The 17,866-nt window shown below is 40.3% G+C and overlaps 1 protein-coding gene across 1 annotated transcript in view; it reads left to right on the top strand.

Moving 5' to 3' along the window:
- Window positions 1-812, top strand: part of fbxl16 (F-box and leucine-rich repeat protein 16) — a 36,128-nt gene extending 35,316 nt beyond the window's left edge. The window contains exon 6 of the mRNA XM_046039747.1: window positions 592-812. Within this exon, the coding sequence (XP_045895703.1) occupies window positions 592-622 (31 nt within the window). The 3' untranslated portion in view covers window positions 623-812. The remainder of the gene's footprint in view (window positions 1-591) is intronic.
- Window positions 813-17,866: the final 17,054 nt, after the last annotated feature.

Here is a 17,866-nt window from a genome sequence, read left to right as displayed (position 1 = left end):
CACCGGGATCTGGCAACATTCTGTTTATGTAGGCTGCTCACCGTCGGACATCGTTATAAAACAAACTGTAACCAATGTGAAAGAAACAGGCTAATGTCCATCAAAAGAAAGTGATGGTCTTTTCAATAACAGGATACTGTTAATATATCAGAATCCAGTGATTATCAGACTTAGATGTTACAGTGTGAAGTCTACATTTGCTCTGCAGAGACTGGAGAGATGGAAAGTGAAAGTTTTTCACTTGCCGGCTTGTTAAAGAGCGACTGCTTTCCAACACAACCACCAGTACCATGGAGTGCGTCCACTAGATTTCAGATGTATTAGTAGAACAATTAAGCCTTAAACTGAAAAGACACGTGTCTGATTTTCTAAATGTTTGCATCCGCCCAGCTCACTGCAGATCTTCTAATTACCTCCTGAGCCACAGCCCTGAATTGTAGTCTTTTTGAACTTATTTGACAACGTTGTGTTAATTACATAGATAGACTAACTTATCAGAGTTAACTTGAAGGAATTAGTCTTGGACAAATGTGTGCATTACTAACAATTCAACTCTGGATTGATTTAGTGCATGATCATGTTTTGATTCAGATCGTGCACGAAAAGGAGGGGCTGTTCATAGACACTTCGATATGGAGCCTGGAGGAACCAGGGATTGAACTACCTTATGATTAGTGGGCAACCTGCTCGACCTCCTAAGCCATAGCCGCCAAAACATTATTTTGAACGCAGTGTTTGTGTTGTGTTTTTGTATTTATTTTTGAGTTTTTAAAAAAATGAGCCACATTTTCAGAAAGTGTGTAAACAACTGAAAAAACTTTAAAAGCAGAGCAGATGTGTTTTGTACCAGCTGAAAGCATGAAATTATTGTATTTTTGTGCCTCGAACCTGAATAAAATAATTTAAAGTAATCTGTAAATGAAATACATAAAAGTTATGGAGATGAAATAAAAGCATGAATGACCTTCTTGAGATGAGGTTGATGGAAAATCTAATCTGATCTTTGAGAAGCTCCTTAGTTCATAGAACATGAGCGAATGACTGCCATTCTCACCGTTGAATCATCGTCGTGGAAGTAGGATCATACCATTTTGGCTATATGGGGGTGCTCAACGTTTATATAGAACTACCATTTTTCTTCCAATAAGTTAATATACAGCCTACAGCCAATCACCGATTGCTGAAAGCAGTATCGGCTGATTCCAATTACAGATCACCAATCGCTGGGTCTATTTGAAGTCTTTAATTTATCATGTAGCATTATATAGGATACTGTATATTTATTTAATTAGTCCTAAAATGAACAGATGATAAAGATGTCTGTGAAGATTCTCAGTCATCCAGGTCATAGTTATCCAACAAAGGTTAAAGTCAAGGGCAACTGGACTTGGTTGAAGATACTGGAAGACGTTTCGTCCTTCATCCAAACGACTTCTTCAGTTCTGACTGACTGGCAGGGAAACTCAGCTATTTAACCTCAGTGGGGTTGTTTGCCAGGATCGTCGATACTGCTGGTTCTTTAGTGTTCCTGGTTGTTGTAATGACAGTCGTTACGGCTACCCCAGGCCAAGACTGAACGACCATCGTTGGTATCTTCACCTGAGGCCAATAGGTTACGTTTGTTGAGTTTCCTGGGAAGTGATGAAAGGACAGCATTGTAAGTGGGGCATAAGTGGTGGCTTAGACCCCCTCCTCTGTTCAATGACAGCTTCTCGACCCTGGTGTAGATGGCTTCCTTGACACCTCTTTCAAACCATCCATCTTCTCTGTCTAAAATGTGCACCTGGTGGTCCTCAAACGAGTTTCCTCTGTCCTTCAGATGTAATGGACAGATGATACTGTAAGTACCGTGAAATGACAACTGTTTATTTTATTGCCAGGAAACATGGGCAACAAATTCCGCTCAATCTGTGTTAGAGACTTAAACCATAGAAGCCTTTACCTGGTTACTGCGAACATCTGATAGCTTAACAAATATAGCTTTCCTGTGGAATAAACTACAAAAACAGAACAAACAGCATCTTTATCTTTAACTATAAAAACTGCAACAAAAAAGGCTGTGGCCAAAATATTTAGGAGATTAAGGGCATCATGAGTCGATGATAAACTCTGAAGTAGCTGCTTTTTGTTCTGGAAAGCTCAGGCAGGTTCTGTGGGCTTTAGGGGTAGAGAAAGGAGTAGAGAGAGAGAGAGTGGGCTACAGAGAGGAGTCAAAACTGTTGTCAATGAGATTTGAGAATAAGGGAAATTTAAATAAATAAAAGTACAATGTTATTACATGTTGGAATGTTATAATTACAATTCCATTCTAGAACTGCAAGCAGTTGAAAACGGGCTCCAAGCCTCCCGGCGCCAGCTGCGCCCCTTGCCCCGCAGAGGCTGCACAAGTTGGCCTGGGCGCCCCGCCGTGGCTTCGTAGGCCCGTGGTGAATAAATGACCAGAGTTTCAAATTAAAGGGACTTGTGGTTGGAGATATAAAATGAATTTATTTCTATGGGAGTGTTATTTGATATACGATTAACAGCACCACCTTGTGGCCGATAGACTCAAAATTTCATTCAGCAGTGGTTGGCTATAGGCGGCCCGCCAGCAATAATATCTGGCCCGTGGCCAGATTGCTTCGATAGCAGAAAAATAAAAAATAAATACATTGATAACGGCTGGTGCTGAAATAGATCTCAGTCATGACAGCTCACACAATCACTCAGCGCAAGAATGTCTTTTGCAGCAATGATTCATGTCCAGTTTATTAAGAGCTTTTACATTGAAGGACATTCAAAAGAGTCTCTGGCCTGCTTGACAAACCTCTTAAAAAGCCGTCAGTAAAGGTGTGATTGGATTCCCCTGAATTTTGTTAGGGAAATGAAAATAAGTGTCCATAGTAGGGTTGACACCCAGTAGTCGAAGATTCGATGCTTCGATGGGCAGAGCCGGATTCGACTGTCAATCTCACAGTCGAAGCTTCACAGTGAAACAAGGATGATGCTATTTTGGCAATATGGGGGTACTCAATGTCTGATTTTACATAGAACTACTAGTTTTCTCCCAATAAGTTAATATACAGCCTATTACAATATACATTTCAACATATAATGCTGTAAATAAACATGTAAAAAGAATAAAACTTCCAATAAATGTTTTTGAATTGCGTGAATAAATCCAAAATTGTAACCCTAAACCTGGGTCGTCAGTGCGCATGTGTAGGTGTAGCGTGTGTGTGGTGGAGGCGGAAGAGGAACACTTGCTGAAGAGACAGAGCCCCAGCTTCATTGGAGATGTGCTGAGTTGTCCGCACCTTGCGGGACTTTCGGATAATTTATCACCATTGATGAACCAAACAAAGAATATTTTATAGTTTTTAAATAGCCGGGTACCTGAAATAAACCCGCGACTTGCATGAAGACCGGTGACTGACAGGCGTGAGAGAGAGAGAAGGGTCTTCAAAAAGCCTCAGTTTAGCTGGATATTTACATTGTAAGTGGATGAATAAAGACTGCAGCTTCTCAACATTAAAGCGGAGCTACCGTGTTTAATCCCCGCAAACAAAAACACACAGTCGACTATAGGTAGGACTTGACAATTCTGATGTAAATCCTTAGTCGGGGACAGCCCTAGTCCATAGGTTTATGAATGCGGATCAAACACTGGAACGTGCACACACACTGCTTTATTGTGAGCATGCAATTTGTTTAACAAGGGAGAAATAGTATCCGCTGTAAGATGGAATCGATCGATGGAACGGGAGCCCTGCACAGTGCTGATTGAGCTAAACATAAGCTACACATCCATCCATCCATCGTCAACCGCTTATCCTGCGGACAGGGTCGCGCGGGGCTGGAGCCAATCCCAGCTGACATCGGGGGTGAAATGCGGGGTACACCCTGGACAGGTCACCAGTCCATCGCAGGGCCACACATAGACCACTCATGCTCACACCTAAGGACAATTTAGGGTCACCAATTAACCTAGTCCGCATGTCTTTGGACGGTGGGAGGAAGCTGGAGCACCCGGAGAGAACCCACGCAGACACGGGGAGAACATGCAAACTCCACACAGAAAGGCAACCGGGGTTTGAACCCTTGCTGTGAGGCAACAGTCCTAAGCTACACATGGTTTGAAATAATTTGACTTTGTCAATGGCCCGCCATATAACGGCTTGAAAAAAATTTGGCCCAATACCAGACTTTTTTGCCGACCCCTGTCCTATACCATACAATTTGGCAGCATCATCCAAACACTTAGATATAAGGTGTATGAACATGTAATGTACTGGCGCCCTTCTCGGGCTTGGACCCCTAATTATACTGTTAGTATATTGTTAATATTACTTATGTTATTTTTTTCATTATAATTTCATATAGCTTAGTTTACCATTGGCCTAATATTATTTCAGTGGGTTTCTTTCATCTATTAAATCCTTGTGCAAGAAGCACAGTCTACATCTTTTACATAGGCCTACTGCCACCGGCTTTACCAGAGGAGTGAGTAGCACACATTTTAAATACTGTCAGCAGGTTTTTATTTGATTTTACAAAGGTTAAAAATATGGGAGATTTACGGGGAAACATTTAGGATTTTTAAAATTTTTTATTTCACCTTTATTTCACCTTTATTTATACAGATAATCAGACTGAGACCAAGGTCTCTTTTACAGCTGAGCCCTGTGTACAGCAAACAGATAAATATTCATAACAGATAAGATGTGTTTTAAAAGTAAGATGTTCATCCAGCCAAATAGCGAGGTATTTGTATGCTGGAACACGTTCCATAACAGTACCATCCAGTGTACTGATTTTAAGCTAATCTAAATGTTGTTTTCTGGACATGGAGGAGAAGAGTAAATATTTAGTTTTACTTGAATTCAGTACCAGCTTCAGATCAATAAGACATTTTTGTACAATTAAAAAGTCTGAAGAAGAGCAAGTGCTTGAGCATAGGATGGGGCAGTAGCAAAATGATTGTGTCATCTGCATAAAAATGATATTTACAATTTCTCACAGTGTTAGAGATATTATTTATGTAGAGAGTAAATAACAAGGGACCTAATATTGAACCTTGAGGAATTCCTTTTTTGAAAAAGTAGGATATCTGTCTTTGCACCATCTATTACAATGGCCTGTGTTCTATCACTCAGATAATTTTTAAGCCATGTGCCAGTGTTACCTGTCAGACCCGTTGAGGACAATTTTCTCAGCAAAATTTAATGATCAACTGCATCAAAGGATTTTGAAAAGTCAATAAAAAGAGCTGCACAATAAGGTTTTTCATCAAGTGCTTTGACAATATCATTAACAAGTAAAGTAGTTGCTGTAATAGTGTAATAGTTAATGTAAGGCTAAAAATATGTCACGGCTTCAGAAATCAGTGGGGCAGCACTAAAGCTTGATTTATACTCCTGCATAGGGTCAGGCATTTATACTTGTGCGTTCATGTGTCTTTCAATCTGCAATTACACCCCCAAATGCTAGTCGGCAGTAGCGCTACAGTGTCCACTGTGTTAACTTTTGCCGGCCGAGCAGGCTAAATTCTGGTTTAGCCCTCCGCTAACGTGAATGGAGGTAAAATTGTTTACGTTCGGCTGGTGTAGCCTTTTCAAATGTTATCGACCGAATAGATTTTGCTCGGGTTGTTACGGTCAAATATATTGATCCACCGTCTTGAGTATCAATAACAGCTTTATAATAATCGCTTACTCTGTTCTTGGTTTCACTAGAAGTAGCCGTAGAGTTTCTTTCAAATAAAGAACCAGCTGCAATGAAATGCAAATTATATGCTTGCATAATTGCATTTTTATCAGTAACTGGTCCTGTATCCGATATTATTTCTTTTGGTAAAGGGTTGAAAGAACTGTTTTTTAGAGTTTTAACTGTTTTCCAGAACTTAGCCGGGTCTCCATAACATTCCGATAAGGTGTTTACATAGTATGCTGATTTTGCCTTTCGTACAAGCATAATGCACAGATTTCTCGGTTGCTCAAAAGACTGTCAGTCAGAAATGAATGTTGATTTCCTCGCTTTCTTCCATGCCAAATTTCTTTTATACATGGCCTCAGAGATCTCTTGACTAAATCAGGGATTTGATGTATTTTTAACCCTGACTCTTAGTCATTGGAGCATGGATCACTGCAATTGAATTAAAAAGCAGTGCAGTCCTTTAGCACTTTCTCAGCATCTGAGATATCTTGCTCATAACATTTTTTTTAATTCCTTTTAGTAACAAGCCTAGGTTTGGATTTAAGGTTTCTGACATCTGTGATACACACAATAGGACAGTGGTCACTAATGCAGAGGGGCAGTACACCAGTTGACTAATATAGATATTAGTTAAAATATAGTCAATTAATGAGGATTTAGGGTGAGTTGGTTTAGTTATAAGCTGGTTCAGGTTTAGACCATCACACAGCTCCTTTATATGATCTGAGTCCTCTGTCAGCCAATTAAGATTAAAATCGCCAAGAACAACCACTTCAGATGACATAAAACATGCTAATAAATCAAACAGTTGGTTTAGCAAGACTTTCTTAGCAGAGGGAGGGTGATAAAAACCTACCACAGTAATGTTACAGTTTCTTCATAACTCAAGATTCAAAGCTAAAAATTCATATATTCATATTATTTTGGCACAGTAATAGAGCTCAGCATGTGGATAGAAATGTGATGTTTAATATACATGGCCACTCCTCCGCCCTTACTTATCCTGTCAGTTCTAATTACATAATAGCCGTCAAAAGCGATATCTCCCTCAGAAATCCTCGTTGATAACCATGTTTCAGATAAGATAAGAACATCAGGGTTGGCTTGGTCTAACAGGATTTTTACAAAATCCAGCTTGGACAATAAGCTCCTTATACTTAGATGTAAGAAGTTAAGACCCTTGCCATTTTTAAAAACATGTATATTCTCAATAAAACTATTTGCAGGTTTAAAACTCAGATCAGGACATTGGAAAGGAACTATAGTTAAGTTATTCTAGAACTACATCTAACTGGCTGATCCAGTCTTAGAGACACACGCAAAGGAATACAGCAAGTCTCCAAATGCATACAACGTCAAGCAGACAAGGAGTAAGTGATAAATTCGAGGAGAGGATGCTGGCACCATACCTGTTTGGGTGCAGGTATGGTGCCAGAGACGTGGCCGGCCCAGAAAAGTTGTAAAATTGTCCACAAATGGAATTCCAATGGTACAACAATAACCATTGAGCCAGATGTGTAGTTGGCGAATACAACTACCGGACTCCAGCATAGTATTTATCATGTGTTTGAAATCCTCTTTAAGCTTCAGTGGGGCACGTCCAGGTCTTCAAGGGCCTTGAACCTATTTCCCAGCTGCAGTGCATCGGATCTGTCGGTTCGACTTTGTTTGGATCCTGTACCCCGGACGGTAAAGCATTTCCCCGGTTGCTCCAATGGCGTGGAGCAGACTTGGCGCTTAGGCTTTGCCCCAAGTCTAGGCCATCGATCCTCCACGGGACGGGTTACAGCCTCAGTTCAGACGGCGTGGGGCAGACCTGGTTCTTAAGCTGATGATACACGGGGCAACTTTTTGAGCAATGTTGCTGGGCAATCTTGCTAGTGGCAATTCTGACTATGTTTTGAATGGATAGCGGCGGTGAGGGGCGGGTGGCAGAGTGATGGGGGAAGGGGATTACGGTAGTAATCTTTACTCATTACCATTGACGACAACATTGCCCTGCACGATTGCTCTAAAAGTTGCTCTGTGTATCATCAGCTTTAGATTCTGCCCCTAGCCTTGGCCCCTTGGTTCCACAGGAACTTATGGTGATCTCATTGACACTGGCTCACCGGTGGTTGGGGTGCCCAGCCAGGGACAAGCAGTGCCGCTCACTCTGGAGGCTAATGTGACCATCGAATGAAGTAGTACTTCATTTTCCTTGATCTGGTGCAGAACTGAGATTCTTCCCTCCAACTCAGCCACTCTCTGGCTCAGGTGTTTACAGGAGATACAGCCATCAGGAAGTGGGGCCATTGCGGTGCTACGAGTGCTAGCGCTAGTGCAGAAGCAACAACTACTGCCCGGCAGGTAAGATCGTTTGTACCCTCCGTAAAAATAATAAATAAAAATAAAAAAAAAACAAAAAAACAACAGGCCTAGCGGTAAAAAGTAAAACAATGTTAGCCAAGCAATGACTACCTTGCCTCAATTGAATGGGGTGAGAACGAAAAAATACGGTAGAATCCCGGGGAAAATGGGAGGGTTGACATGAGAGGAGTAGAGAGGAGTGGGGTGGCTGTTCACGCACACTGGGCATGCACGTGTTGGTGTAAGCATGAAGCAGACGGTGTGCTCCTCAGTTGCAGAAGATTTGGTGAAAGACGAAAGTAGTTCAGACAAAGAACCACACCATAGGCGTCGCTAGACCTCTTTGCATTGTTTTTGGACGTGTAGGGCTTTGTGGTCAAGTTAGCAACAACTGGCAACATCTGCAACATCTGGTCAAGTTAGCAATAGTATATATGCAACGTCCGGTTATAATTTCAACATAAAACTACTGATTGATGTGAAAAGGCTGGTTGTTACCATATGAAACGTAGCAAACAACAAGTCAGTGTTGAAAGTGAGTATTTACAATGTTGATGAGAGGACTAAGAGGGACTATCCTGTGCACGAGAAGAGAAAATAGCTCAATGAGAGTGATTTTTGAGAACAGTAGTCAGGTAAACTTGTTTTCTCTCTTCTCAAAGTCTGATGTGAGCAGCATGTGTAGTTGCAATGAATCTCTCTCTGTCTGTCTTGCTATCCCAGCTGAGCAGCCGACGTGCAACAATGTTTATGAACTGCAGCACTGAAATGAAAACCACAAAACAGACTGGGAGTCGTCGCAAAGTAAATACGGCAACATGCACAGTAGCCTTCAAGTGCAATTTACACAGTACAACATATATTAATAAAAATACCGAAACTAAAACTCCGTCAGTAGCATTGTGTTTTTGCTTTGCATGGCCAAATCAGAAAGCCAAATGTGAGTATCTGTGTCATTGTTTTGTAAATTCCCGTTTTTGCCCACGGGGTCAGCGACGTTTTCAAGTAAACATCTTTGGATTCGCTGTTTTAATCTGGACGGGAGGCGGAAGTATAGCAAAAGGTCTCCGCTTTAAAAACAGAGAGAGAGAGGCAGTCACCTGATTGAGTGGTGCCTCTCTTTGCATCAGGAAACTCTCTCTGCCTGATGCGCTGTGGGTCAAGACAATTAAACTCAGGTAGCAGGTGGCGTGTGTGTGAGGTGAGCACGACCGCGAGTTTCACATGATCGCTCCTGCTGTCTGATTGCTGCTCATCTCTCATTGTAAATGAATATCTGGGCGCTTCCTGTCTGACAAGGACTTTGGTGCTAGCTAGCTTTGAAAACTGCTCAGACTGTAGTGAAACCATTTTAGCTGCCGTTGAAAATTTGTCTGGCGAGTATTGCATCATCTGATCGGCTTTGCTGATCTGCCTTTTTAGAGACCACCGATCAAACTAGTTAAAGTAGTTAGTTATCAATCACAATCGGAGCACCCTTACTATTATGATATAAATTTCCACACAAAATGCTGTGAGTAAAAATGTGAAAAGAAAGAAGATTTTAATAAATCTTTTTAAAGTATGTGAATAAATCCAAAATTGTAACCCTAACCCTGAAGGCGTCGGTGCGCTTAAGCGTGTGTGTGTGGCAGACAGGAAGAGAGACCACCAACTGTACCAGTGTTGTGCCGAGTTGTCTGCACCTCGCGGGACGTTGTGATCATTTATAACCTTCAATGAACCACACAAAGAATAATATATCGTTTTTCAACACTTACTTGGAATAGACCCACGGATTACATGTGTTCCGTAATCAGATTACAGGTAAAAATTCCCGTTTTGTAGAAATGGAGATTACACATAGGGATTACTTTATGCACAAAGTTTCCATTAAATGGAAAGCGGACTGCTATTTGCTATTTACGTTTTTCCTGTAAAAACACACAGCTGGTAAGGGATTTGTCGCAGATATTGATTGGGGTGTAGCCAGTAGTTGAATATGGTTACGCACCCTCGCCGTCATCCAGACTCTGTGCGGACTGATTCCAGCTCTCAGTGAGTGAACACAGCAGCCGGGACCGAGCACACTCTCCGAGACAGACGGAGGCCTGTTTGAACACTGGGAATACGGTACAAAGATGGTATTCTTGGTTTTGGCTCTTGTCACTCTGAGTCAAATAACTTAAGGCTGTGTTCATGTCGTATTCAGGCTGCTGAGCGCAGTTTCGTTGCTTGCCCGGCACTGATCTTCACAATCCTCCCCCGTCGGGAAAATTATTGCTCACGCCTCTAAAATGAAAAAGGAGAATGCGAATAAAGAAAATGCATTAGACAAAGAGATCCAAAAATTTGAGAATGAATTGGCAAGTCACTATTCAGATAAGCTATACAAAACAATCTGTAATATGAAATATCAACTACATGATATATATATAATAAAAAGGCAGAGTATGCCTTATTTAGGATAAAAACTAATTTCTATGAAGGGGGTGAAAAGAATGGCAGATTGTTAGCGAGACAATTAAGACATCAGGATACTTCCAACAACATTTCAATGATTAAGAAGGATAATGGGTTAGTAACTTCATCAAAAGAAATGAATCAGGTTTTTAGAAAATTTTATGAAAATCTATACACATCCTCCTGTGCTTCTAATCCAGAAGCACACCGTATCTAATGAGCAAAAGACATGCTGGATGCTCCAGTGTAAACCGTCACCTGGTTTGGATGGCTTCCCGGTTGAAAATTACAAGAAATATATTGATATCTTGGCCCCCATATTGCATAAGGTATACACAGAGGCATTTGAGAGGGGCTCACTGCCGGGTACATTTAACGATGCTTTAATTTCTCTTACTCCTAAGAAAGATGGACATACTTCAGATCCGTCTAGTATCAGACCTGTGAGCCTTCTAGGGATGGATTGTAGGATTCTGACAAAGACCTTGGCGTCACGTCTAGAGAAAATACTGCCAGAAATTATACATGGAGATCAAGTAGGTTTTATTAAGAAAAGGTCTTCAGTTGATAACATCTAAGAAGGCTTTTGACCGGAGAGTGGGGGTTTCTCATGTCGAGTCTTTCAAAATTTGGGTTGGGTCCTGGCTTTTCTAACTGTGGGAAGATACTTTACTCTAGCCCAAGAGCAGCTGTTTTGACAAATGGCTGATATTTTCTGTCTTTCCAGGGGGACAAGACAGGGATGTGTTCTCTCCCCATTGCTCTTTACTATGGTTCTTGAACCATTAGCTGTAGCAATCAGAGCTGATGTGAGGATTAAAGGTGTGCAGGCAGGGAGTAGAGAGCACAAGCTATTTATGTATGCTGATGATATCCTAGCAGTGTTTGCGGACTCTGGGGACTCCCTGACAGTGTTACTTGAATCTATCAAGTCATATTCTAGATTATCAGGTTATAAAATAAACTGGCATAAATCAGAATGTGTGCCGATATCGCATACATGTCACTCTGGGGTTATCACTTCATTTGGCTTCACGTTTCTACCTTCAGAGGAATGAAGTATCTAGGCATTCAAGTAAATACAAATCTGTATGAAATAATGCTCTCAAATATGGAAACACTCCTACAGAAAATAAAAATGAACCTGGATCAATGGGGAAAATTAAAGCTTCCACTGATGGGAAAAATTTATGTAATTAAAGTGGTGGTTGCACCACAATTCAATTGTGTCTCCATGATGTTGCCCGTCAATATAGCACCACAGCTGTTTAAACAATATAATAGAATTATCAAAGACTTTTTATTGGAAGAAGATGTGGTCAACGAGGGAAAAAGGAGGTATGGGTCTACCTAATGTAAGATTATATAATCTAACATTTGAAATGTCTAGAATGATAAAACATTGGAAGGGGATAGATCATGAGCTGAGCTGGATCAAAATTGAAAGGGAACTAACTAGCCCATTTGAACCTCTGGATGTCCTCTCACATAGTGTAACAACTTCTAGGCATAATTATTTTTCAAACCCAGTGTTTGCTTATTCTAAAGCAGTCTGGAGAGAAATTCATTAGATATATGGTATTTCTTACTTAAGACAACCTTACGCCTCTCTATGGTATAACCCAGCACTACGTACTGGTAAGAAACCTGTTTATTGGAATCAAAACGTAAATACAAACAGAATACAATGTTTGAAAATCCTTTTCAACCTATGTTCAATTGAATACACCACAAAGACAAGATATTTAATGTTCAAACTGATAAACTTTATTGTTTTTTTCAAATATTCACTTTGAATTTGATGCCTGCAGCAAAAAAGTGGATTTCAAAGTGGAGTGAATATTTGCAAAAAAAGTTTATCAGTTTGAACATTAAATATCTTGTCTTTGTAGTGTATTAAATTGAATATAGGTTGAAAAGGATTTGCAAATGAATGGATTTTGGTTTTATTTACGTTTTACACAACGTCCCAACTTCATTGTAATTGGGGTTGTACAAGACATTTAATGGTATACGAGAAGATATATGTAAAAATCTGAGGATCATTTGGCAGAAAGACCTGGGGTGTGATCTGAGTGAGGAGGATTGGTTAAATATCTTAGCTAATACAGGGAAACACATGAGAGAGGCGAATTTATTCAGTACAAGATAATTATGTTGGAAGTGTCAGAGTGAAAAAGGGACATTTTTACATGTAATTTGGGGATGTTAACTGGTCTACCGATTTTGTGAGAAAGTACTGGAACATGTGAGTGAGTGGCTGGGTGGTACCTGTGTCACCAAGACTGTGTCTGTTAGGGGACCAAACAGAAATGTCAAATATATCTAAATATGAACGAGGGGTCTTAAAAGTTGGGATGGGTCACAGCCGCTCGAATATGGAGTATGGAAGAGTACAGTCGCCCCAGATGTTAAAAAATGGATGGAAATTTTGTCAGTTGCATCATCAGCCTGTATATGGGGTTGTATGCTGGATATACTGTCTGCTGATGGGGTCAGTGTTTATTTTCCAGTTTGACTGTATGTTTTGTGTGTTTGAATAAATAAAAACTAAACATACTCCTGTTCGCTGACCTGCTACAGCAACAAGTAAAGCTGTGTGTCCATCAGGGAACTCCATAAATCAGAGTTGAGGGAGAGAACAGAGAGAAAAGCAAATGATATTTTCCATTAAATAAGATCCAGTTTCAGCAAAATCAATGAATAAAAGGTGTGCTTTTGTACAGTAATCAGTGGTGCCAGAAACCCTATTTTTCAGCAGTCGTAAAAATAAAGAAAGCTTTTCATTGGACGCTAAATTAAATTAAATTAAATTAATACAGGCCCCCTGTCAGGGATTTGTGTGGTGAAGCAGGTTGGACCCAAATAAAGGACACGGATAGTGCAGGTATTGTTCAAGGGGTTTTAATAAACAAACAAAAGGCAAGCTCACTTGCAAACGGAGTGGCTGAATCCAAAATAACACACTCCAAGAAAACAAAGGTGATCCAACAGAATAATCCAGAACAAGTGTAAATCCAAAATCTGACAGAGAACGAACGAGCGAGACGAGACGAGACTAAGCAGACAACACACAGTAGCACAAGGATAAGACAGAAACACCAGGTGTATATATACACAGGGACTAACGAGCAGGGTGGGAGCTACGCAGGTGTCAAGGTAACGAGGCAGGCAGAGAGACAGCAGGGAAAACAGAGAGAGGCAGGCAGATTACTGAGGGGGAAAAGACAAAACAAGTTACTCAACACTAAACATCAGAGTAATATAAACAAGCGGACAGATCACAAATAAACTAACACCAACAAGGAACACAGACAGAAGCTAAGGTAAAACAGAACTCAGATAGACATGGGCAAATGATGTGGATGAATAATCATAAAGGCTGACAGAGACTAGAGCTGAATGAACAAAATCAGATTAATTACTGAGACTGGTAGAGAATATAAATGATACCTAACAAACAGACAGAACCCAGACACAGAGAAACCAAAATCAAAACACAGAAGGCATGGCCAAAATAATATAACCCAGACCAGCTCAGGACAAGATCGTGACACCCCCTGGTGTAGGATGATTCATCAGCATTTTAAAATCGTTTTCCAGGAAATGACACTCTCTAAAATGTCAACAAGAATACCTTCAAAACAACATTTTTTGTCTTTGATAGGCTATAAAAACATTTAAACATAGATTTTAATTTCATGGGAATGGGATATTTTATTTATTTTCTCTAAAAATACACTGAGCAGAAAAAGCATCTTTGATACTCTCTTGTCTTTATTTGCGTATTTGGCATTGAAGTAATCCAAAAGTAAAACAAATGCAGGAAAGCAGAGCGCAGATAAAAAAAAAAAAAGCCTGCCTTACGAGGGGCTATGAAGCCCTTGCACGTGTAGTGCGTCGAGGTGTGAAGCGGCCACATTGCAGATTCTGGAGCTCTGCCGGTGTGGCTGTGAATTTGCATTGACGCTACACAAAGGTGTTAATCACTTCCTGTGTCCCCATTGTGGCGCTGTAGAGCACTTGCTGCTACGACTACCATTGGATATTGCCGTGTAGATGTGTTCGGGGTGGGACAGTTATCAAGCACGCAAAGTGTGGTACAGATTTGAGCATGCACAGTTAAGTTACAACGACTTCGTGTTTCACGACGAAGCATGGAACTTTGTTTGCCAAGGATACGCCATTGAAGGAAAAGTCATGCACTTTACAACATGGCATCATCAATGTGTTAAGAGTTTTCTGCGACAGTTTTGAGGTAGATATAGCCAACCTGCAAGAAGTGGTTCATCACAGCATAAACGTAGTCACTTCCTGTTGCCAGCAGGTGGCGCTGTGATAACAGGTGAATTTTGGCTTGCAGATGTGATCAGGGCGGGACTCTTATCAAATATTTAAAGTTTGGTGCATATGTGAGCATGTAGACTTAAGTTACAATAACTTCCTCTTTCATGGCGAATCATCAATTATGGATGCCATGCCATGCCAGTAGACAGTGAAAATCTGAAGTCTGTCAGACTAATTCTCTAGGAGGGGTTGTTAAAGTACGGAGCCTGTAAATCATCCAAAAATTACCATAAAATTCTAAATGGCAGACTTCCTGTTGGGATTAGAGTTTCGGTCCAAGAGGCTTTGTGGTACATCTGAACATGATACACGTGCCACAGAAATTTCGTATATGCAGGTGAAACGTGCCACGGGGGCTGCTTTGTTAACACCTTTGTCAAATTTGGTACAGATGTGAGTATGTACACTTAAGTTATAACAACTCCCTGTTTTGTGACGAAACATTGAAATTCCACTCCACCCCACGGGCACCGCCGGTCAACCAAAACTCAACATTTGTATAACGTGTAATCATCAATAGGAAAGTCACACAGACTAATTCTCTAGGAGGAGTTCATTAAAGTGCAGAGTGTGTAAATATATATGACAGTTAAATCCAAAATGGCCAACTTCCTGTTGGTTGTTGACCCTCCTGGTGTGTGGGCAAAGTTTTGTAAGGTTTCGAGAACATTTAGGCATCAAAAATTAGATGTATATTTCTTCAGTTCTGTTTTGGGATCGAACCCATGACTGGAATAAGAGGTACTGCTTAAGAGCCTGACAGCTAACTAACTGCACTACCAGTCAGCCTGTTTATAATGACACAATTTGATCCTTTGTTGATACAAAAAGTGTATTTGCTTCAAAAAAAGCTTTTCTGCTATCATGTTGGTGTTTTTAGTTACAGCCTGAGTAACAGAGCATAAAAATACATTGTGTGTCCAAACTCCAAACAGCGAGGAAGATATAGCAAGTTAAAGAATTAGTGACAGGGGGAGACTCAGGCTGCAGCTACAACAGAGAGTGAATGAGAGACGACTGTGACTTTCAATTCAATCAATTAAGGTTCATAGATAAAACACTAAACACTAACTCCACTGAGCAAGATTTTGCCATTTTGAGGGAGAAAAGGCATGTGGCTACATTATGGTGCCTTTTTTGTGCTTACAGAGATAAATATACGCGACTGGAAGCAGTTTACGAAAACAAATCTGTTCTGCCAAATCCTCCTGTCTCCACTCTAAGTGATCACATGACACACTCTAAAGTCTGCTAAAAGCTGTAAAACCCTTCACTTTGGATTCACATTTTTTAGCAAACACCAAATACAGTACAACTTTGAAAGATCAACACCTTTTCTGCAACTTGCAGCTCCAATGGAGTCTGTAACTGCAAATATGCCAGAGCATTTAGCTCTTAAAGTTGAGTAGGTTGGAAGAAAGTTGAGCCCCTGCTCCCATTGAAACCCATTCGTTTTAAAATGCATAAAAATATTAAGCGCTCACACTAACTAAAGTGAGTTTTGTCACTGAAGAAGGTCTTAGGAAAACTCAGGATATCTTACAAAGCATTGTTTATTAACCCTGGTTGAGGAGAATGGTAACAGCACACAGCGTACGGATACAATGTAGCACCAAAACCAATCTGATGAAACATCCTGTTCCCCAGATTTTCCCTTTGCTATCCCATACTGTCTATCTGTTTCTCCCAACAAGGTCATCTTTAACTGGCCTAAATCTGTTACCTACGTCACGTTGAAATCTATTAGTATCATGTATTTGCACTCTTATCTACCAGTAAGCTGTAAACATATAAGATTCCCAGAGAACATCGATATCTGCTAGCCTGATGCCAGAACTACAGTCTCTCTGTCGTCACCCTGACAAAGAGAGACACAGAGGCAAAGAACTAGGGCTGGAAGTCAGGAAAAATGTACTTGTGGGGTCTGTCTTTGACACACAGAGTGTGTGCCTAAAATGTACAGTTGATGCACAGAGGACAATACTATGCTAACAAAATCCATACAGTCTTGTCATTATAACACATTACGGTGCTGCAGATGGGAAGTGGATGAAAATAAATCAGTGTGAAGTGTGTTCCAACGTGACAGAACTTCTGCTGAGCTCAGTTTAATACAGTGGACTCATCTATTCTACTTGCAAAGTTGCTTTTTTTAGCAACAAGTCTACAATGTGGGAATGCAGGTAAATTGTAATAAGGATTTGTATCCAAATGTTGATGTTAAAGGGTAACTCATGCTTGATGAGTTACCTGTGAACAGATGATGTGTCTGTTTTTAAGCAGGAAAAGAAGACAGTAGTGTGTGTTCATCAAGCTGGCCTGCAGAGCAGAAACCTCTTGCAGTTCTTCCACAACAGGCTCTTACTTTGATGGATACTACACTGAGTAACTATATTATATGAAATGTTTAAATCTGGATAAATACATAAAATAACAATTCCAATGTAGCAATTGTGACCATACACTTGTAGTTGTCACATTGACATCATCATAGGCTAATGTGTGGAAACATAGATGCTGTGAATCTCCTGTTCCCCCTCCACATCGGTCAGTATGTTATGATACGATATACTGATCTGTTAATTTTCTTAGAGGTTCAGTGTGTAATATTTCTGAGGATCTATCGACAGAAATGCAATATAAGATCCATAACTATGTTTTCAGTGGTGTATAAAGACCTTACATAATAAATCATTATGTTTTTATTACCTTAGAATGAGTCATTTATATCTATAACTGCGGGTCCCCCCTTCCATGGACGTCACCACGTTGTGTTGTCATGTGCAGTGGGTACGGAAAGTATTCAGACCCCTTTAAATTTTTCACTCTTTGTTTCATTGCAGCCATTTTCCAAAAATCAAAAAAGTTCATTTTATTTCTCAGTAATGTACACTCAGCACCCCATCTTGACAGAAAAAAACAGAAATGTAGAAATTTTAGCAAATTTATTAAAAAAGAAAAACTGAAATATCACATGGTCATAAGTATTCAGACCCTTTGCCGTGACACTCATATTTAACTCAGGTGCTGTCTG

This window comes from Micropterus dolomieu, linkage group LG02 (assembly GCF_021292245.1).
Source record: "Micropterus dolomieu isolate WLL.071019.BEF.003 ecotype Adirondacks linkage group LG02, ASM2129224v1, whole genome shotgun sequence".
Classification (NCBI taxonomy): domain Eukaryota; kingdom Metazoa; phylum Chordata; class Actinopteri; order Centrarchiformes; family Centrarchidae; genus Micropterus; species Micropterus dolomieu.
The sequence above is the reverse complement of the archived record's forward strand: the minus strand, read 5'-3'. Positions and strand labels throughout refer to the sequence as shown.